The sequence below is a fragment of the Fringilla coelebs genome (genome assembly GCF_963513975.1).
Source record: "Fringilla coelebs genome assembly, chromosome: 1".
NCBI lineage: Eukaryota > Metazoa > Chordata > Aves > Passeriformes > Fringillidae > Fringilla > Fringilla coelebs.
In genome coordinates this window covers 114301035-114325385 of record NC_140028.1, presented here as the reverse complement: position 1 = coordinate 114325385, position 24351 = coordinate 114301035, and the positions used below count along the sequence as shown (strand labels likewise).

Here is a 24351-nt window from a genome sequence, read left to right as displayed (position 1 = left end):
GACAGATATCCTGATATCTGCCTGGAACAATCTCTGCCCCTCTCGGAGTTCCTTTGTTTTGGCTTGTTTTGTTTAGAGCTGCAAGAACTCTGCAAATGGGTGTTCCCAGCTTCTGGCAGCCATATGTGCTGCCTGCCATCTGTTTTCATTCCACCGCACTATGGAGACAAGCACACTTTATTTTTAGTGTTCTACATTTCCTGATGTTGCACATAGTAAGGATTATATCTTAAATCCAACCCATTATATGTGAAAGTCTTCCAATGTTAACAAATGAGTTAAGGAGACATTTTCCTACAAGAGCAGATAAGATAGTTTTCACTACTTACTTCTCATTGTAGGTTATACAATTTACACTGAAGTTTGTTTGATTACTGCATAGCTGTGCTTTGTACCTCTTCTTTCTTTCTACACTGCCTAGAAGGGGCTTCCTTCATGTATTTTAAAGATACATCTTCCCAGCAACTTCCTGGGGTGTAGGAAATTACTAAGCATTAAATGTCAAAACAGGATATGAAGAAATCAACAGCTGGACGATCAACTCTAGACAGACAACAGTGCAACAAATACTTGTTTGAAAGGAGGAATTCTGTGCACAGGCTCCCACATAGTTCTGTTGCAAACCATGCACCCCAGAATTAGTTTGCAGCATTAACTGGGTAGTATAGTATTTATGTAAACTTTTAATGGAAAAGATTTCACTGTTAGATCTCAGTGCAACCTTGGAAGGCACCCACGGATGGCATAGTGGACAGACAGCTGTTCTTTAAAATGTACCTGACTAAGCTGTGTTCTAGAAAACATTGCTGATTTTACCTGTATTAAGCCATATATTTCTAGGCAACAGTATTTTTAATTGCCCCATTTAATCTCCACCTCCTCAAACTTCTAAAAAGTTGAGTAAGCACTAACTTCTATCTACATGTGTCCTGATCACCATCCACCACTCACCCAGTACTGTACTATTGCCAGCATAACTTAATAACCATACTTTTAGAGCAGATTGCAGCACGCATCTTTCCACCATGTAATACTGCAAATCCAGGATACTGTAAGTTAACATTTAACAACTGTGGATGAGGAATTACCTCTGGTTTTAAAAAAAAAAGTATTAAAAGCTGGGTTAAAATGGAAAAACAGAGGAAATTAGTGCCTTTAAAACAGCTTATGTGTGAAGAGATTCTAAGTGTTCATTGTTTATAGGGTACTCCAAAAGACAACTGAACGAGTTCCTTTTAAATTTTTCATATTAGCTCTATTCAGCGTGGGTTACTTATTGATTTTTTCCTAAAATAAGCACTTCTATTCATTGCATGTGATCTTATAAATACAGAAGTACTTCTTGATTAATTAGACTGGCAAGGAATTTTTCCAACTTTTTAATTCATTCAAAGTTTTTAAAAATGGACTTCAATTACTTTACTGTTTTAAGTTATCTGCAGCTATCACTCTTCCCCCAGAGATTCTGACCAAAACGATGAGAAAATTACTTTATCTTACTACTTTTAAATATAGTCTGCCTTCTGATTTTACAAATTATCAGATGCAGTTAAGGAATTCTGCAATTCCTCAAGGTCCTCTAATGCACTGCAAAAACAATTTCTGCTTTAAAGTGGTAACTTTTTCAGCTATCAAAATACTAAGTAGAAACACTTTTGTTGACTGGTGGCACCTGAGTCATCTTTCTTTTCCTTTTTTTCTACCAAGACAGTATCCATATTAGCCTAAAATACTCTTCTATTGGGCTCCCACTCAAAATTTCAGAAAAAGTGTGTAACTGAAACCAAATACAGTAGTTTTAAATGGAGACTGGCAAATTCACTTTGCATTAGTCAAGCACTGATAAACACTCTTCCAGTGTGTACTCTTCCCTTCCAATGTGTACAATACAGTAAGTACTCTGTCACTGTGTTAATCTGTGTTGTAGGGGTGAGGCTCTTCTAATTCCCCTCATAAACTGTCCATTTACATTCTGAAGTAAAGTATATAATCCATCACACATTGTTCTGTCACTTCTGAGCTGCCATAATCTATTATTTGTTAAGATTCCTTTGTCCACTGTGCATATGCAGTTTTCTAATAAAATCTGAATAGCTTTATATTTGCTTAGATTTGTTGAAAGGTCAGCAAACATTTATTTCAACATAAATTATTTTTGACAAACACTGCAAATCAATACAGAGGTTGGAAAGATCAGAAAAAGGAAGAAAAACTTTAAAAACACTGATCTTGAGAGCATCATCCTTAATTCTCACTTATTTAAAAATTAAACCATAGTTTGAACTTTGTATTTTAGTTCTGTATTAGAATATCTCTTGTATAATCCAGGCAAGGCCTTCCTCACATTCTGATAAAGACTATCTAATCTGAAAATTCACTTCATGTTTTATTCATAGCACTGCAACATCTGATGTCTCCTGGATAGTATTTTTTATTATATTGATTGAAAATAAATTTAAACACTGAATTAACTGAACAGAAAAAAATGTATATACTTTAACATCAAATTTGGGAAGAGGACTTAAAGCAAGTCAAGACAGCAGCTTAAAAGGATTTTAACCTCCATGCCTAACTTTTAAAAGATTTATTAAGCAAATCCAAATTAATATCATTAAAAAGTATTTCTAATGAATAACCTATTTTTTCATAGAAAAAAATATGATGTTCTTACTCAGTTATAAGCCTAAATTTCATATCATAGGCCATGACAATTTTAGGTATATAATAAGAACTTCTTTAAAACTGAGGTTATTTTTCCAGCAACCACCATGCTTCCAAATAATTCTAGGTATTAAACACAGGTTTAATACTTTGACATCTAACAAGGAAATTTTGAAGCAATATTGAAATTAACTTAATTTCAGCACTTCTGGATGCTACACAAAATCAATTTTTTCAAAAAATGTCTAAATCCTCTAATATTGTTTAAAATATTTTAAAATCATCAGAAGCATCTGTTATAATTGGAAAACAGAATTTCAATCTGTTTTTCCAAGTAGATTATAAAAACCCAAAAAAACCCAGCAAGCCAATCCCAAAACTCCAAATTAAAATCAATTACAATTGCTTTGTGCTTCTATGATCACGTTTTGCTTCCTAAAAATTGTTTCCTTGTCATTGTAAAGTTTAAGAAAAGGGTACTTTATGGTTCAGTCCCTTAATTTTTGTGTTTATTTTTATAGCAAAGAGGTTTTCATTGTGATGTTTACCTATTCAACACACGTGCAGTTTCAAGTTGGTTTAATGGAAGCAGTGAAACAGGAAATAATCTGCCAGCAGGATGAAGAGGAATTGCCACCCAAATCTTCTCACTGTAACCATGGTATAATGTCTTCAAGGAATCCAAAGTACACTTCTGCAGTTCAGATTCTCAGAGGTCACTGAGTTTTATAATTATTTCCAAGCAATTTTCCCCACATCCTGTTAGGCTCTCTCTGAACAGCTGTGTGTGTTGCCACGCAGCTTCACCATCCCCTCCATTTAGAACTGCTTCCAACGTAACTTCCGTTGCTCCAGAAAAATCTGAATAGGAGCAAAGATTTTTATCTATTGGAGGAAAAGATAGATAATTCAGTAAGCCACAGCTCCAGACAGTATATAATAACAGAATGCACATTAAAAATGCTGTAATGGATGTCTAATGATTTCAGTTGCAACTACTCAGATTTATCTGCCACTAGACATAGAAGCATCTATCCTTCCTAGTAAAACACAAGCATCTTGTATTCACTCTGTGTTCTTGCTTGCCCTGCTCTGTTCCAGGTAGGCTGTGTATATTAATAAAACTGAGTTTTGTACCAGCTTTAAATAAATGCACAGTATTTTCTTGACCTTGCTAAGAAATGCTGTTGGAAAAGTAAAGAGTATTCATATTTTGTTTTTAGTGTTTGCACAGTACTCTCGCCATATAAACTATTTATTTCCAGAAAGATCTCTGCTACATGATATAATTCATTATTTAAATTCCACACTTACCTCCTATCAGAGCAATTTCTGCTGTAGGAGAGCAAAGTCTCCACTGTATTCTTCCACTCTGAAATGTTTGACTGCTTGTCCTAACTGAAATGTTATCTATTTTTAGACCAATTGACTTGCACTCAAACTTCCAGCTGATGGAAGCAGAGGATGACCCTTCTTTTCGGGCTAAATAAACCTACATGGAAAGAAAACACAACCAGCATGTCAACAGCTTAGACGACCAACACACATCAAATTAATCCTCATAACAAGAACATAAAAATTTTAAGATAGCACACTTCCAGTCTCTATCAAGCCCCTGAACCTTTTAAACTGTACAAAGTACAATTTTATATAAAAAACCTCTTTCTTCATCCCCAAGTATATTCCACAGTTAGGTAATTGTACATGTTCACAGCCCCTCACTAGGGAACACTAAACTATTTCAACATCCATAGTAAAGTTCAAGCCACAAAAACACCTAAGCTTATTATTTTGTAAAGAAGGAGAATTCAGGGTCTTTTTAAATGCACATAACACTTCAGTTGTTCAGTATTGTTGGTGAAAAGAACTGTGCAATCAGTAGACTCATCAGCTGTGGCTGCATGCTGCTTCTCCTAGAACTTGACGTGTCTCAGTTAAAGCAAATCAGACATGTCAGCCATTTATAAATACATATTAACATTATTTGAACTGTCATAGCTTTGTATAATTTAATTTAGCCCCAATACTGTCCTGAACTTCACCTGGCTGAACAGTCATGCTCACATATTAACATTCATTAGTTACTATGAACCCTCTCAAGAATTTGGGCACAAGTGCCTGACAGTTCTTCCAAGTCCAACATCTATCATCAGCAAACCTAAATAACACACACTACAGATTAAAGACCCCAAATTACCGTGATCCTTTTGGAATCCTAAATTAATAAAAATTCTGTCATGTCCAAGCTTCTGATTAATATCATACTGAGTGGATTCAGTCAGTTCATTATTTTTTAATCTTGAGAGAACAAACCAGAATAAAATGATAATAAAACACAGTAGTTTGTTTTAGTAAAAATCCCACCTAATATAGAAATGTAATTGACAGACTATTAAACAGAATTTTAGAGTTACTGTTTTCACATTGAAGTAAGCTCAAAATCCTAAAGGTGTGAGGTCTTACACTGAAGATCACCTATGAAAAATGTAATGATTTAAGCTGCTTTCATGTCAATGTAATCCTTATGTTCATTAAGGTGCTGACCTCCATATATTTTTTTGAGCATCTTGGCTGGTTCTAGCAAGAGCTTTCCCTTGATCAGATCCTACTGGACTGCTATATTTGCAAAAGGAAGCCAAAACACCCCATTAAATGCTACTTGGTTGAAAAGCACTAAACATAGTTTTGAACACTATAAAAGCCTCAAACATTAGTCTGTTTCATCCAGCATAATATCCAAGCATTTAATCAGAAAAAAAGAATTTAAAGTTTTCTTTAGTGTATTTTTGACTTTCGTCTAACTTTCACACGTAGTTGCTTTGTTTCTAGTTTTATTTTAAAAAATCTCTCAATTCAGAAAAAAAACCTAACCAACCAACAAACTCATTCAAATTCTCTTCCACTGCAGCAATTCTTCTGGAAAACAAGCCTTTCACAAATACATGGATTTCAGAGCTATAGGTTCTTACACTATTACCATCACCTACTGTGGCCCGCCAGTTTGAATCCTGGATAGCAGGTTATCTCTGGGTAATCTGACTGAATTTTTAGTTTGTGCCTGTTTGCATTGTGTACCAGAAAATGTATCTCTAAGTATTAGATGAAGAGTAACTTTATTTCCTGTTACTCTTCATCTAATACTTAGAGATACATTTTCTGTGGCTTTTAGATTTAAATGCCTTTCCATTCATCATATAATAAATGTTAATCAAGTATTACTGTAAAGGTTCCTTTGGCTTTTAAGTTCTTGGACAGCTGCTGCATCTTGTACAAAAAGAACAGGCAAACCCCAAAAAACCTTTCCCTCTGCTGTTATTTCCCATTATAAAATAAAGACCCAATGGAAAGTAATCTTAAATTCTAAAATTCTTACATACTTTCTGCAGGATGCAATTCCTGCCGAACTAACATGCCTTACCCACAAGTCTGAGAGGGACCTGGAGCCATAGCTCCTAGCTTCTCAATGCCATCACCTCATCCTTTTAAGGTGTCACTGAATACAAGGGTAAAGTCTTTTTTCCTGGTCTTATAGATTAGTCCCACCCTGTCTTATCTGATTAGTCGAGCTGAGAAAATTTGTAGTTTAGTTTCAGTGCAGGGACAACATGTAAAAGTAAAAACATCTTGTAAAAGTGAGGATAACTGATTATTGCAGAATTGCAAACATAAGGTACTATCAGATTTTTAGCAGATCTTGGGGAAGCAGAGAACATCTGTTCCTTACTCTGAGTTTGTTATTTCTCTTTTACTATTAAGTCTACCCTGTTGTGACATCTTTTGTACTATTCTCCCATTTCTTTCCTTATTCTTTCTCTTTAGGGCAGCATAGCCTCTTCAAGTGATTCCTCCACTGCATTTGGCAAGTCAGTTATGTACAGACCCAGGAAAGAAAATCTCAAGAGGCAGATACATACTTAGCTCCATTTTCATCAATGGGAAGCTAGAAGAATATTTGGTCAGAGACTCTTCAGACTAGTAAAATGACAGAGGGGAAAAAGCAGTAACATGCTCTAATCCCTGACAACAATGTTTAGTTCCACAGTTGGCTGCTGTTGTGGGAAAAGCTGTTTGCTAGCATATATGACCCCTTCCCCCTCCACAAGTAGCAATTTTCAGATTTAGAGCCAATGACTCTTGTGCTGCTCAGTCCTGACACTAGGAAGGAGTCTGGGTAGGGTATACAATATTCTGGATAACTGATAGGTTTTTCTCTTCTTGCAGATGGGAATTGTCTTGCAGATGATTTAGGATGACAATTTCTTCCTTTGGCTGTACATCAAAGAGATGTAATACTATAAAACTATTCTTAAAAACAACAAATACCTTTTTTTATTTTGAGAGAAGTACTGCTTTTCAATAAAACAGAGTATTCCCACAAGCCTAAGAAGGAAGCCATTTTATAAATTTGGCATTCTGGCAAGGATTTTACCTACCTGCAGAGAATTCAATCATCCTTTCTGAAAGAAAAGTTAAATTTATTTCTAATTTCTCGTACCATCTGGCAATCTTACTGAATCTTAACAACAGCATTTACTAACATCAGCTAAATTCTATGGGCACCAAGAGAGGTTTTGAATCCAAACATTGGCAAGGGTTTTCTGTTTTACTGGAGCTATCATAATTTTACTGTACATTATAGGCTTTTAATAATTGCTATTCTTACCATTCTCCAATCTGCTTCAACCTTTCTCCAAATAGATTCTGCCTTCCAAACACCTGCTTCCCAGCCACTTATTTTTTCATTGTTATTGGAAATCCGTGTATAACTATCATCTATCACATTGTATACGAGATGGAACAGTTTAGATGTCTTCTCCTTTTCAGAAGGAATAAAAACTACTTCTTTTCTTTTCTGAAAAAAAGCCAAAACATACAAGCACCTTCATTCCCCAGTGCCTAAATTCTCTCAAGACTACATTACTTTTAAACAGTATGTCATGGTTTTGTAATTCAGTTTTGCTGCCAAGTGAAAAAAAAAAGGTCTTTTTTAAGAGAGGTCATGTACAAAACCATTTCTGCAGAAGAAAAGTTTTAAACCAGTTTCTTACAGCAAACTTGCAACTTTTCAAGAGGGGACGAGTAATTTCATATTTAAAACTTTCATATAATTACTTTTAGAAGTAATTTTTTAACAAACATGAAGTAGTATCATTTAAGTAAGAAATCAGAGTTTCAGAACAGAAAATTTGTATGTTGAGTACATTGCTTGTACAGTAAATAAGTAAATGGTTATTCTGAATAGCAAACCTGTGACTACCATATACAGGTGCTTGTGTATGTCAGTTTACAAATCAACTTCAAAAACTTAAAAGTACAAATTTTGTAACTTCACAGTATTATTTTTTTAAAGAAATTGTTCTGAGGAGTTTCAGAAATTAAGTCTTCCAAAAAACAGAGAATTGCAATAAAATATTAGTTTCTCAAACTTTGACAAATCTTAAGAAACTCATTAATTTCACTTAACTGTTTCTATTTAGGACACTTAAGTCCACATGATAGGATTGCTACAAAATTTAAGGCACATCTTCACATCCTGACACAAGCTAAGTATTATTATGATTCTGGGAAACTGTATCTTAGCATAAAAGTCAAGCCTTGCTTTTGGAAACAGTAAAAAATACTGATGGGAAAATCAATAAAGCTTATTATTTGAGAGATTGCTTAATTTACACAATTCTAATTGCTCCCACATTTTAATAACAAAAATAGTTGGTCAAAACCTACTATTGCTTAAAACCTGGAAGTACCTAATAATACAAATACAAATTTTTTTCCAATTTAACTAACTTAAACTTTCTAGCTCTGTCAAACTAACTAATTTAAATGAAAAAAGTATTTTTAACTTTTAAGAACAAAACACACTTGATATCAAGGGGTCCAAAACATTATTAGAATCAATAGACCACCATCAATTCTCAAAAATTACTTGTGGACCTCTACTGAATTCACATCAAACTTTCACCTAATGTTTTTGCAAGATTCACTTGTCTGAGCTGAATCTGGCTATCTACCATGAAGTGTCTTTTTTTTTTTACAGACCATAAACAGAAAGCCTTAGTTAGCCACCTCTAAGATGGTCATTAGTGCAAAAGTTAAATACCTCTGGACCAATTTCACCTCTGGCTACTCGCCAAGCCATTGAGCCTGATGTCCTTCCACCATATTCTCCAGGTTTAGGCGTTTTAGGTGAAATAAACTCAACAAGCTCCACAATAGTCCTTTCCAGGAGCTCTCTTTTTCTATTTTCTGACAAAGACTTTTGTCTCTGAAAAAAGACATTCAGGAAAAAAGAAAACATTCAGAAAAAATGGTATTTGTAATTCTGCTCTAGAGTGACACCAACAGGGAAAAATAGGATTGAGCAAACTGATTAACATTTAAAGTCCACACCAATTGTTAGAAACATGATTCTTATACCACAAACACAAATACAAACCAGTCATAAGCACACAGTTATGTGATAGTAGTGCTTTCTCTAGGAACTTGCAGGCACTATGTGAAATTCTTTTAAAATAATGTTTGTGCTTTGTTTTTAATACATTTATTTGGACAATAAAACACTTCCATAACAGTTTTTATAGCTGTTCATATGTATACTGGACCATAGACGTTCTCAATATTATTTGGAGGAAAGAGAAGACAAGAATCATTTGTGGTCAAATTTTTCTTCTCTAAGGTGGAGTGGCTTGGTTGGCAACAGTTTTGGTTTTGTGATTAAGCCCAAACAAAAATTTGAAAGCGTCATTTCACTGATTTGGTCATAAACAGACCATGACATCTGTTTTTTATATGTCAGAAAATTAAGAAAAACTTAGTTCTAGAAAGATTAGTGAAAAATAAAAAAGAATTACATGTCTTTGCCTACATGGACAGAACTATGAGCATTTTTTCTGGTAAACAACTTTAAAAAATTCTATTGAGATGTTAGTATTTTGTCTACATGATCTTCATGTCAAATATACAAATTTGGAATGTGAAGCCTTTAGTTTTTTAACTGTGAATAAACCCACATGGGGCTGAAAAAAGTTCAACATTGAGAATGTAAATTATTACACAGATCATCTTTTTTTCTGCTTTGGTGATCACACAAGGCATGCACACTCAGCCCACTGGGACCTGAAACTTGAGGCTGATAAGCATTTCAATTATCTCAAAAGCAGTTCTGACCCCAGCAAGTTTTGCTAATAGAGATTACACAAAAGAAACATTTGAAGACTTTTTTTGTTCCAGACAACAATGTGGAACTGTATAAAGGAAAGTAGATACAGAGAAATGATGAGAAACAGCTCCAGCTGAACAAATTCCAGATGCCAAATACCAGTTCTAACACAGCAAGGGGGGGAAACACACCTCTGCTTGGGTTGACAGGTGACAACCAGTGCCTGCAGCAGTTTTCCATGAAACATCAGGCCTTCCTGAGTCTAACAGTTGCCCTGACACTTAGGATATCCCTATGAAGCACTACAGATCTTGCTCCAGCTCAGAGGAAGTTTGATAGGGCTTATCCTAAATTAACAACACCAATCCACAATTTCCTTTAAGGACTTTGATGCTCTGGTTACTCTTCTCAATGCTCTGCTCTGTGAATCTAATTTTTCAGTACAGTTAAAATTATTTCAAGCCCTGGTCTCAAAATATTAGTCCAGCTCAATTATTCACAGTCTTAATGTATGGCTATAACTCTCAAACCAGCAGGTCTCAAAAAAGGCTTTATCTGTTTTTAAAGTCATCAGCTATATATTAACACTGGAACTAAAGTTTCCATGCGTGGGAATTAGCCTTGTAAGGAAGGGAGGACAAAATGGAAACCTCAAGATGGTTAAAGGTATTATGGTATTCTAGTATATTGAATCAAGTTCATGGTGTCCCAGGTAGGGCGTGGAAAAAGCTCAGCAGAGAAGTTCTGCAACCATGACACACAGGTGCAAATGGCCCCATGTATTTTGGGGATGTTAAGCATGAATAGTGTAAATACAGGTGGCTCTGAGTCAAAGCTCTGCTGATGGTATCAATACCTCTTGGAAGTCTTGGAAACAGCCCATGAATCATCCCTCTCACTTCCTAGAGCTTGAAAAAAGTCATTGAAAGAAAATTAAACCTGCATTTCTTATAACTGTAAATGCTACTGTTTTCAAGTTATAGCAGCCCTCATGTGGAAAACGTTCAGTCACCCTGAAGGAGTCCACATAGTTACTAAAGAGTTGCAGTTTACTCCCAGCAAGTGTAAGTCTGCTCCAAAGTCTATAAGCAAAACAATACATACACACATCTGTGTATGTAAGAGATAATATGATAATACTCTTACATGCCATTATTTATCTTATTTCCCACAAGTTCAGGGCTGCGACTGATTCCTATGCATTCAGGGTAAAATGGGTAATTAACAGCATTTTTTATTATCCATAGTGCATGGATATTCCTATGAGGTTACCTCCTTTGTTTGAGAACCTCACATTCAGCAGATACCTGTTTCACTCTCAGAAACCCACAGAAGAAAAGTTACATACCGTTCTATTTAGTGCATTAATTGTCTCTCGCAGTGTAGCTTCGCTGAGCGCTGTCCTTCTAGAGAGTACTTCTTCATGTTTACAGCTGTATCTCCAGGTGACATCAACCACCTCAAGCACAAGTGGAAGAAAATAAAGCAAACAAAAATTTCCACATATCTTGCTTCATTTAAAGAAGCTAGTTAATGAAAGTATGCTTTTCTACAATAATTCTGAAAATCACAACAAGGTGAAATACACTGCATGCTTGCTTCAGGGCAAATTTGTTTATTATCAGCATCATTACTCCTACCTCATCTTTGGAGAATGCAATTATGTAGGAGAGCTTCTTTCCCCATCCAGTTTCATAAAGAAGAGGCTTATCACAGACATTTTCACAAGGATCACAGTGAAGCCACCTTTTCTGAGATGAAGAATATACTTCGGTCCACACATGATCTATATAACAAAGGCCAAGAATAAACAATGATTATAAAGATAGAGCCTCTATTCTAATCTTGCAGAATATTGTAACTTTTTCCAATTTATTAAATAAAGGAACAGGTGAAAGAACATGCTTTCTGTTCATGTAAATATAGAAACACTACCAAAGCTTCCTCTTTCTTAGGATCACAGTCCCTTACATTCAGCTAAAGACTGTATCATTCTGAAATCAGTCATCTGACCTTACTGGCAGAATTGTATTTCATCTCATCAGGCAAGACAGGAAATTGAACGTATATTGTCTTTGTTGGCTGACTGTGCAACTGCACATGCTGCCTGATGGCTAATATGATCTGAGAGACATAAAACGCATAACCTCCTTTTGCATAGCTTTGTATTAATGTTACAATACTCCAGAATACTGATACCTGTATGGTCCCAGACGTATCTTGCTTCAAACCCTACAGCTCTGCAGCACAGTGTAAAACAGTTGGCCCACTCGCCACAGCGGCCACGTCTGGTTTCCAGAAGTTTTTCAGGGTTGTTATACCTACAGGAGAAAAACAACACAAAACAAGAACAATTAAAAATACATTTCACCTTTCAGAAATCTTTACATCGTGTTCTGATGATCTGAACAGACTTCAGTATCAATTAGTCCACAGAAGATAATGAAAATAATTGCTATACTGCACAAAATACATCTGAGCAGAATGCTACCTCAATTCACATGACTCCATCATACATTTATAGCAGCACCAAAACAAATCTGGTTAAATTTTCCAAAATGATTTAGACATCTTAAAATATTACTTTTATGCTGGTCCTTTAAACAGTCAGCAAAATGTCTAAATGTCACAAAAGTATAAATAAATTGTATATTTGCTCTTCTGCTATAGACTCAGCAAAAGATGTACGTTACACTGTGATTTCCTGCAGAAGTGATGTTTTCAAAACACTACCTACATACAGTTGCCAATATTAACATATTTTATTTAGAAGCTGTAGTTCATCAAATTAACATTAAAACCCCCCCAAGCAAGCCAGGCAAGTATTCAGAACAAGTCCACATAAGAGAAAGCACATATTGTTTTTAAAAATCTATGATCTTGCAGAGAAATTGCTGGTTCATCAAACATTCTATCATGTTACTTAAAACAGCTTCTCTACTCTCTGAACGAACAACTTCTCACCTGTTCACAAAATGCACAAATACAAAGCTGTTTCTTCAAAGGAAAAATACAGCAAGTTTCTGTATGCTCACCTTGGGAATCTATTACAGAGCTGACACTGGTTGCAATAATGGTTTTCCACTCGTTTGGCATCCCACCTTAGATCATCGTCAGTAGGCAACAGGTAGCCACTTTTAGGCTCTGTCTGCCCACCACACCTGCTGCAAGGAAGACTATTTACCCAATGAAAAAAGGAAGTCTTAAACCAGTCCAAAAGCTCCAACAATAAGAAGTCCTCTTCACTCACATGTGCACCTGTAAAATTTATACAACAAACAGTCAGTTCAAATGGAAAAGTAATTTAGTTGAACTTGACAATGCCTACGCAAATTAGCATCTCTGGGCCTTTATATATTTTTATGCACTTTTAGATGTAAAATACGCATTAAAAAGCTTGATATATTATTTAAACACATACAAAAAAGAAAATCTAAATTGTCAAGACTGAGTAAGTTCAGACTTAAGAACAAAAAACTGCAGTACTTAATACTACAGCTAGAATGAGAATAAAAAATTGCTCAGAAAAACGAGTCAGATTTACATTTCAGCCTGGTGAAGTTCCTGATGCCCTTCATACTCTTCCAGGACTTTGGAACAGAGAGTTAATTATTTTTCTGCTCCAAAATATTTTCCTATTCATAGGAATAACAATTGCTTTGATTTCAACATACCAAAGAACCAGACATTGGCAGCAATCTAAACAACCAGGTGTATAGGCTTTCTGTAAACAGACCTTCTACAAACACAGCTTAATTATTATAGAAAATATGTATATACCATGCAAACATGTTGAGTTTGTTCTAATTTCAGCAAATAAACACCTTTCTCAGCTTACCCAAGGCAGACACAGGATGTCTTTTGTTTGCTACTCTAGCTAATTTCACCACACCAGACTCTTCTGGCTCATTTTCCTGCTTACAACAGGAGTTAGAATCTACTTACACATTCTCACTGTTCTGACACCTGGAAATAGCCACATTTTAAATAAAAAACAAATCTAAAAATCCAGCTTTTCAAGAAAGATCCATTCGTTTAAACTCCTTAGAATCTTTAAATGCACATCCTGTTACAATGTGCAGAGAGATACTCTTCCTTCTCAGATACATAAATATTCAAATAATTCTTCCTAATAACTTTATCACCTAGGCTACACTGCAATCATAGGTATCACTGCATGATTATTTTTATGCACTATAGCTTTATTCTAGTCAGTGCAGACAGGTTTGACTAATGAATATTAACATATAAAATAAATTTGTAAAAATGCCACTAAAAGAAAATTGAAGGCAGTTGCACTAAAAATTTATGCACTAGCTCCTTTTTCAAGATGGTGAAAAAAAAACCCCTAAGATGAGTGTTTAAGCTTATTTCACATCTTGCTCTGAAGCTGTAGCTATTCTTGGTACAAAAGGCCCTGTAGGAGCACTAACGCCATTAAACACACATTGCCAAGATCATGAAGTGCATAGGAAGAGATCCTCTGTTAATCAAAACAACAATACCTGATTTCTAATTATAGAAAAATTTCCATTTTTACTCGTGTATGTGGAAAACCTTTGTGCTGGAACACTCAGAGAAAGGCTCACTGCTTACAAAATGGATATGCTTGTATATTCAAACTTTTTGCTAAAAGCTGAACGAAAAGACTTCAAGCATAGGTCATACTCTCTTTTCCTGGATAACAACATTCAAACTAGAACCCATCTGTGCAAATATGACTGCTACACTATAAACATTCTTCCCTTGATTTGCAAAATAAATCCTTCATTAAAACATCACATGGAAAAATGACAAATGTGATTTATTTGAACCAAAAAACAGTTGGCTGTGATACATAGCAATTTTTGACTGTACAGTCCATATTTCTAATGAAATGTGGCAAAGGGAAATAATAAAATAAAAGCTATAAGTCTCATCAAATAACTATTATCTTCTAGTACAGTCTTTATGAGCCAAAAATGCTCATTATGTGTTGCAAGGCCTATCCTAAAAACAAGTGTCCCCTAGCACTAAGTATTTATTTCTAGAGGTGACAGTCTTAATGCAGCAGTTCAGAAACCAAAGAAGCTGAAAGCCAATTACCCAAACATCTCATATACAGTCTATTCCAAAACGAATGTTTCTGTAAAGCTCTTGAAAAATGCTTTCAAACTGTCACAATCCAAAACAGTGGAATTCCATCCCCTCCCCTTTATCCGTACCTAAATTAAGGTCTGGAAGCCATTTTGACTAAATCAGCCTGATGGCTCGGGAAGAAGCACCCAGGACACTATCCTCCCCCTTCCTTCCCCTTTTTAAACAATGTGCACAGTAGTATTAGAGTCTAAGAGGCAAGCTTGCACTTTTTTTTTCCTTTATAAAGAAATTTAACAGTTGTAATTTATTACTGCTAAATCTCTCTTCCCCACTGTATTGTCCCATGCTGCTGAATAACAATGCTTTGTACTTGCTCAGGTGGTTTCTTACATCCCAATACAGTTTTATAAAAGAAAAATTACTAAGAAAATCCAGTGTCAAAAATTTCCTTAATGCCAATGACACAATTACATATTACCGTGTGGCTGCATGAGACACCACAAAATAATTTATAAAAAAGCATCTGAAGAGACAATTTTTGGTTTGCAAACCAACAGCATTCCTATAAAGTTAGCAGAATTGCCTGAAACAGTCTTCTGTCAAAGACTCATGGTGATAAAGATATTTTTGTTTAAATATGATATTGGAATTGTATTTTTTAAAATATTAATCCTACAGAAGAAACATTTCACCACACCACTGAAACAAATCTAAAACCATCACCTGAAAATAGAAATATGTCACTTTAACTGACAAAAACTTCATACATTCAAAACAAATTAGAATTTATGAAGAAAATATAAATTTTAAACACTGATGCCACAAGTATTTATGCCTACATTTCATATCCAGCTCCATGAGGAATAGGGAATAACCCTATTCATTTAAGCATTAGGAAGGAAAATGATCATTTGTTTGGATCAGGTTGCATCTTGGAAAGATCTCATTCAAAATCTCACCAATATCACTTTAAAAAAGAGAAGTGGTATTTAAAATTTTTATTCTGAATTTAGAGCTTTAGTACATACAGGAAAACTGCACTCTGAGAATTTCATAACAATGACTACTTGAACAAGAAGTTCTCCTCCTCTTCTTGTATCTATTTCTTTTGAGATTGAAGGAATGCAACATTTGTTTCCCCAGTGCTTTTTTCTACAAATTCAGAAATTAAGAGTCCAAAATTTCTGCATAAAAGCTGTAAATGATGGATGACAAAAACGAAATAAAAATAAGAGAAGTAAGTAGTAAATTAGGACGGAGGCAATTCCAATTTAGAAACAGCATTTGGAACCTGCAGACACATGACCAAACACACACTAACAATGTATGGTATGTTTGAAAGAACATTTCTACTTTCATATACACTTTAACTTGGAAGCATTACCTTTGTCCAGTCTTGTAGCTTGTGCTAGCTTTTTCTGAGCTTTGCTTTTCAGTTCCTGGAGGGGAATTGCAGCCAGTGCTTTTTGCTGAATAGAAGGATTCTCATACGTCAATACAAGACCCTCAAAATTTGTTTGAAGTGTTTTCAAGATTTTTGTAGCCTGCAAAAGGATTTTCAATCACAAGACGATTTATGAATTTTCACCTTCAGGCAGAATAACCAAGCTCTCCTATTTTAGTTTAAGTCAGTCATAATTCTATGTTCTATTTATATTATATATTTATTTACAGGTGAAATGTTTATTTGCAAAGATATCAACAAGAACTGAAGACACCACCACCCAAACTGTAAAGCTAGTCTTGTTGTCTCTGAGCATTCTGAATGGTGTCTTGAGTGAAAAATCAATTAACTTAGGGAGAAAACTATTTTTAAAGACACCTCTAATGGGAAAGTCTTTGACTTCTCTTCCCCACCTAATCTCCCCCACCTTTCTTTTGGACCATTTACTCAAAATCCACAAAAAGACATGCAATCACTTTCATTTTCTGGACACTGCTACACTGGTTTGTAGAACTATATTATTGACAAATTCTGCTTATTATTTCTTATTCATGAATGTTGCTTGTCTGTTTCTACTTCCTTCTTTTATAGATCAGCTCTGGTGGAGGTTTATATAGACAGCCCAGTAACCAGCCACTGAACCACGCAGTCTGTTTCAGTAGCAACTGGATATAAGAATAAGGTTTCCTTCAGTCAGTTATCATAAGTGTCATCTAGAGGCACATTGCACACTATAAGGTACACACAGATATCAAAACTAACAGCTGAGGTTAATAATAATGAAGCTGGTAGCTGTGCAAACCATTTGCTCCCATTTAAAAGGGAACAATACAGAACGTGAAATGGGATTTTGAAAGTAAAGTCTGGAATATTTTTGGGGGAAGCCTATGGCACTGCTAAATTACCTTTTCTCTATTGCTACATGATGTTTCAGCCTTTAGAAAAATGCTTTCCTAAGAGGCTTGCAGCAAATTTAGTATCATACATCCAGGTGCGAGAACTCTTCAGAAGAAAACTTTTAAAGGAGCATCAAATTACAAGTGACTGTTTTGATGCTATTACAGTACTTCTGGATCACTCCTTAATTTTTATAACTGCTAAAACAGAAGAGAGCTTGTTTTGCTTTTCCTGGAGCTCATCAGCTGGTTTAACATCATAAACTCCATTGTGTCCAGATTCATTTAATGCAAGTTGAAAGGAAGAAACAAGGGACATTAGAGACTGCCAAAGGCCTTAAAAACTTCATAATCCATCAGCTTCCTGAAAGGGTATGCAGGGATATTGCTCAGCACAACAGGAAGTCTCCCAAACTCTTTGACAACTCAGGTTTCTGATGCAAAACCATCAGTGTTGCAGTAGTGCTTAACCTGCTTTATAAAAGCCACTGTATGAAGTGTTATGCAAACATGTAATCATAGAAGCCAGGTGAACCTTGCTGCAGCTCTAAGTTTGGATACACCTTTCCTCCTGTAATCACTATGCTGTTCAGGACGGGACCAGAATCCACCCACCAGAATTAACAACTAGCCACAGCTCTCCTTCTCCTAAGTCTGAAGAATATTTTATGACAAGAAATGCAGAAGAAAACAATGAGGCAAATTCATGGCGGGTTAGGTTCCTGGAACTGTGTATTTATGAGTACTTCTCTGTTCTTTCAAGTAAGCTGATTTTCCCTGCATTTACCAGGCCTCCCATGAATGACAGGTGAAACACACAGGCAAAAAAATGTTTGCACTACAGACACAACTCTAAATCTCTCTGACATCTGTCAGCACTGCATACAACGATAATACCACTGTAACTGTGCAGCGTACTCACTGGAAAACAAACCTCCCACTGCTGTGCAAGCAAAATGGCCAAGTCACTGCCAGACTTCCTTCCAATCAATTCAGACTATAAAGACCAAATTCAATGGCTCAGAGACCTAACAGTATAGTTCCCTGTAGAGATCAGCTAAATACAGCATTCTAACAGAGTGCAAACACTGCATTACTAATGCCTCTAAACAGTAGTAAGCTTGGTCCCACCAACCAGGCATGGAAAATGAATAGTTTCAGAGAAATGGATCCACAACTCTGATGACTAGTGTATGCTGGGGCAGAATAACTAGAAATTGGAAGGATTAACCTGAGAATACATTGTGTCAACATTGTGCAACATCGCTCTCATTGCAGGTTCAACTTTTAAAGCTTTCATTACTAAGCAGTACAGCAGCAGCAAGTCACTCTACAGGTTTCATAATCACTTCCAACCACCACTGCAGAAGTGGCTGAAACAGTAAAAATCTAGAAGCAGGCCAAAAACCCAACCCAGAAACCTCCAAACAAAGTAAAACAAATCCAGTCAGCATATTTTAGAGGTAACTACTGCCATGCTAACATAATTAGACTAAATGTCTCAATACAACATGCCTACAACAGTGGCTTTCCCAAAGTGTGAGGATGGCTCATTCACTGCTCTGTATCCCCAAAAGCCATCACTTCAAATAATGCTTTGCCATTTCTCATTCACTGACTTGGGCAGGCATTGGGAAGAAACAGTATGTCATAGTTCATATCCAACAATATACTGACAATAATAACATAAAACATGCAAATTGTGTTTAAGGATGCATGGGAAGTAAGTAAGTAAGTAAGATTAATCCTTTTGGAAGGATTAATCTTACACCAACTTTGAGAATAGTGACACTGGTTCTAGGAGGAAAAACTCTTCAGAAAGTTAAACCAAAGCATCCTTAAAAGTTTCTATCAAGAGGCATAACTTAGTTTTTCAAAGTTGTATGAGGTGCTGAGTCTTCTCCCATCAGGCCAGTTAACATCAGATGAAAGGACTCTGCTCTGTCTTGATCAGAAACTTCACCTCAACTTCTTGGAGAAGGGAAACTTAGCCTAAACAACTATAAATTTGTCCTTGTCTGTCTAAATTTCTGTTTTTAATGACAGGCACATGTGAAAAAAGAAAGCCCTCCTCACAGGCTATACATAGAGATCATAATGCATGAACCAAGACACCAACAATTATAAGCACTATGGTTATGCTCCTTTTCTTCTGATGGCTCTCAAACACCAAATATAACCCTACTCTTAGCTACCCACTCTCCCCCTTGTTCTCAATCTTGCTGTTCCTTTTCAATACATATTAGCTTTTTTTCTTGACAACAGAATATTCATGGACATCTGCAACAAAATCTCTTGATAATATTCTGTTTATAGCACATTTTATGACTAAGCTGAATGTAAACTGAAGAAAACACAAAAAAACCTTCAGAAACCACAGGGGGAAAAATGTCTAGTCCAACCTTCTTAAAGCAGGATTAGCTATGTGGTCAGACCAAGCTGCTCTAGGCTTAACAGTGCGCTTATTTGGAGTCTACTCATTTTCTCTGAGCACTTAACTGTCCTAACAATTAAGTCTTCTTAAATCTTTATATGCAAGACTAACGAGCCTATGAAGTTTGCCGATTATAATTACCATTTCAAGAGATTGCACAGGTGATGTTTCTGGTTGCTGACGGGCAGGGGCAACAGGTCTCGAAGGCCGTTGTGCAGCTGTCTGAGTGCTGCTGACAGTTTCAGAGGATCCTGATCTGTGGATTTGGTTTGACTCATTCAGTCTGCTACTCCTCTCTCCAGCAATTAAGTCTCTGATTTTACGTAGCTGCTCAATTGAAGCTTCCTTAGGGAAAACCAGGTGAGTTTCTCCCTGAAATTTAGACAAGTGAATTCAGCAGTTAATGCAGGTCTAAGCTGGTCAATGATCTGCAGTTATAGCTGAAGAGCTCACTGGAAGTTAGCATCCTAAGGCTTGGCAGGATTCAGCTTCTTAGATTAGGTCTCTTACAATAGAGGCTTGAAGCCTCTCAGAGCTTCAGAAGCCTACCAGATAAAGAACCTAGAGTCAATCTAGAGAAAGAGGGCTCATAACAACATGTTTTGGTTAGCAACTTATTTTGTGGAGCCATTTGTGGGCTATGTAGTTATGGTTTGGAACAGAAAGCAGCAACAACAGAAATTAACAATTAATGCTCAGTTCTCACAGTACAGCAATTATACCCTAAGCAACAGAGGAAGACATCCAATGTTGAGGGAAGAAGCCCCTAGAACAGCATCTGCTGGATATTCTCATACATACTGGTATCTTTTATGTTTTAAGTTCTAAATTTTAAGTTCTCAGATAAGAAATATTACTCTTATTACAACTGGTACCTGGGTTGACTTTTGGGTTTTATTTTTGACTGCAACATAATTACTGGTGGCATAACAAGAAATCAGTGAAAAAAACAAATATCTGTGTTCTTAACATAAAAGAACAGGTTACTAAAACATGAATATCCTGAAGCATTCATCCTTAAACAGTTTCAGTTTCTACCACTGAAGCACTTCTGTTTATTAGGGTAATTTGTTTACCTACAGTTACTTGAGATCACATATCACTGCAGATGAGACTCGGTGTTAACCCTTAAAAAACCACAAAACTAAATGGAATGTATCAATCCATTATCAGAAGAAGCAGAAACAAAAGTAAGAACAATATTAGCCATGCAGTTGAAGAGAAGCTTGTAAGCTCCAGCTTTAACTGACACAAGACTGAGGCAACACACTCTCAAGAGACCTGACCTTAGCTACATCACTTTGGTTAAAATACACCATTAAAAGTCTCCTGAGCACCAGCATAAGAATAAATCCACAAACCGTTTCTCACTCTGCAGTCACCACTTCTTTTAGTACACTTTTTCTTTTAATTAAAAAATTACAGTAGTAACTTTACCCAAAGAGAAGGCAGAGGTCGCATGACAGCTGGACCTAAGTAACATAAGGTACATACCCATACAGTTTGTGGCATCTAACAGACAAATTAAAGCAAAGCAAGAGCTTTGCACCATTAAACAAGAGTTGGGTTTTTAGACAGCTTTCCAGTAATTATAAATACTGCTTCTGGTTTAACAAGCTTCGGCAGTTGAAGTTCCACCAAGACAGGGACCACCTCAGAACACAAAGCAATCTTTGATGTGCATCCTTCTGACTGCAACAGATTCAAGATTCACTCAATACTATTTTAGGATAACATTTCATAACTTTTAAAAATAGGTTTTGAAGGACTCACCCTCCTACTACTACTTGAACAGTCAGTCTATTGCCCTTCACTGCTGTCATGACAGCACCAGGACTTGTGCATCGGCACTGTGAACTGGCGGAAAAACATTTCTGGTTTTGTTTTGGAAGATTAAATTTTCATCAGATTAGCTCACCTTATCTAAATCACTACAGGGCCTTACTAATGGTAGGAACATGAAGAAGAGCAGGCCTTTTAAATTTTTTTTTTCTCTCTTTAAAATGGCAGTTTCAACACTCATTTATAACGTCTGATGTTCAACAAACAGCAGATTACTACAAAGAGAAGGGGTTTCCACCCTGCTTCCCACCACTTCCTTTGTGCCAGCATGGCTACGTATCCAGCCATTCAGCAAACCAACAGTGCCTGAGCAGCAAAAACAAATTCTTGTTATGCATTAGGTTAGCTCATCACTTTTCTGAAGCAGCCACATCTAAATTCTCTGCTGGTTCACTACAGATATTTGCAAAAAAGGATTGAAAGAAAATACCAAATGCCCTAAAATCTACTGCCTTGCAACTAGAAAAGCAGAAAAAAAAATCCAGTTTTAAATTTTACTATGTAAACAGATGAAGGTACCTGAAGTTACTACATTTTACTCACCTCTTGAAACCCCATCTCAAACAAACATTCAACAGCTCCTCTGACAGGCAACAACCTTGTGGAAAATGCAGGATTTCCAATCCGAATTAATCTGTATTTCTCCTCATAGGGATTCCTGAACAAATTGAAAGTTGTAATTATATCTGCAAATGAAGTAGACACTTAAAAGCTGGGTAACTGCACTATGAAAGATTTTTTTAAAGTTTAGTTTCATTTACATCACTTAGGCAAAACCTACATAAAACTTTGACTTTATAAATGTGTTTTTTGTACTTAGTTTTTATACTTTAGTTCTGAGTTACCAACTGGTGCTAAAGTTTAGCTTGCAACTTCTGCTCATGAATTCATGTTTTGCAGTCATACCCAACAGGGCTAAGTCTGTAGACTTAGAGACAACTTCACATCCCCTTATACCTGGTGCATTCTAATTGAAACCGTCAGATTAATGCTGGATGGCTTTGGTCCCACCACGGAAGCTGTGCTAAACTGCCCAGTACTTGAGTGGAACGACTGTGGTCTCTGTACTACCTCTCAGATCCCCTTTCAACTCCTTTAAAAACCTTTTCCTCTCGGCCTCTTTCTTTGAAAGAAGCCGGCCCGGGACTCCCCATTCTCCGCCACACAGCAGCTTTAACAAGTGGTTGACGAGGCAGAGACAGACAGGGAGGGGCAGCCCATACACTTCGAGCTACCTGAAGACATCAAGGTCAATCACACGTACTGCCGAGTATGGGCACCCTACAGAGCCACCTCGAAGAAATTCGGCTATAATTAACTCTTGGCACCAACCTTGCGAAGACAGACGCATAGGCAAGCAAAAAAATGGAATAAAAAAAATGAAATCAAAATGAAGTAAAAAATAAGTTTAAATCAAGTTAAATTACTTGCTGTGCATCCTCTTGTTTTTAGGTAGCTCAATACCCACCTAAGGTGGAAAATCAGGAATAAGGCATCATTTTGCGGTTAATGCACAAACTCCTGAACTTTGAAAACAAACCAACCACCAATAAATAAAGAAACAGAAATCCAGAACACTACACCTCTGTTAATGTAAGCAACACTCATTTTAAAATAACGACAAAACCACGCGAGACGCTTCTGAACTCCGGTATTACACAACAGAACCGAAGGCGCCGCGCTGAGCCGGGGAGCGGCCGGCGGGACTCTGCGGCACCGCCCGCGGACCGAGGGCGGCGACCCCGCTCACCGGAGGATGTTGTCAGCGTAAGTGAGGAGCAGCCGCGAGGCCTCCAGGAAGATCTCCCGCCTGTTCTGGCACAGCTCGCTCACGGCGGGGGAGCCCGGCGAGGACGAGAGCCCCAGGGCGGCCGCCATCACTGCCCGCCCGCCCGTCCGTCCGCCCCCGGCGCTGCGCCAAGCGCATGCGCAGTTCGAGCACCGAGGTGGCCGCCCTCAGCCGGGCAGCACCGCCCGCCGTTGGCGCATGCGCAGTAGGAGCGGTGGGGCCGGGCCCGCAGCCCCCGCGCTCACAGCCGCGCTTTCGGAGGGCCTTGAGGAGCCTCCCTTAAAGGGTTTGACCCTGAGCCCGCACCTCCCTGGGCAGCGGGACCTCCCGGCCACACCGGCTGTGTGTCCCAAAGCAGCTTCTTTTACCCGGTGTGCAAGGCGCCAATCCGCGCCCAGGGTCGAGATATTTGAATTATTTATAGATCTCCGCAGAAAGGGGTGCACAAGGCCAGCACGATGACTACTAAAATTTATCACTATTTATACATTCTAGCAAACAAAGGCATTCATGTTTGTTGGATACAAGTTACACAGTTCTCTTATTAATAAACATGCTATCTTCTATTGGTTAAAGGATTCTTTTAATTCTTGTGCTGATTAGGCTACATGCCCATTTTTAATGTCTAGTTGATGGTTGCAAATTCCCCCTGCCAGAATTACCTTTTATCCAGTCTGATAAAGAGCTGATCCCAGCACTGCTGCTGAGTTGGCTTTGCTAGTTTCTTCCTTATCTTTGCTAGTTTCTTCCTTACCTTGGGAGTTCTGCCAAATATCCTTGTGTCCAATAAATTCCTCATTCTTTCTGCCCACTGACAGTGGTACATCCTTCTTCCCAAGCTTTGTAAACCATCTCTTTGGGGTGTAATTTCACTGAAACACGTGAAGCCCTAAAAAAGCATTCTGCCAACAAACAATTTGTCTTTCTAACACCTGGACATGACTTAGAGCTTGATCACATCTCTTTTCTGGTCGACTGGGCTTGGAAGTACACAAAGATCAAAGAACATAATTTCTTAAGACAATGTTTACCTATTCCATATTTTTG

The 24351-nt window shown here is 37.0% G+C and overlaps 1 protein-coding gene across 1 annotated transcript; it reads right to left on the bottom strand.

The window, feature by feature from the left end:
- Nucleotides 1-2120: 2120 nt before the first annotated feature.
- On the bottom strand, nucleotides 2121-23415 carry NGLY1 (N-glycanase 1). Its single transcript, XM_084208667.1, has 12 exons — nucleotides 23266-23415; nucleotides 22059-22173; nucleotides 19815-20045; nucleotides 16284-16443; nucleotides 12856-13078; nucleotides 12020-12141; nucleotides 11461-11606; nucleotides 11169-11279; nucleotides 8762-8926; nucleotides 7325-7513; nucleotides 3976-4153; nucleotides 2121-3546 (listed from the first exon to the last, which is right to left on the bottom strand). Exons 1-12 carry the CDS (start codon nucleotides 23391-23393, stop codon nucleotides 3371-3373), a joined length of 1944 nt encoding a protein of 647 aa, XP_084064793.1. The 5' UTR covers nucleotides 23394-23415; the 3' UTR covers nucleotides 2121-3370.
- Nucleotides 23416-24351: the final 936 nt, after the last annotated feature.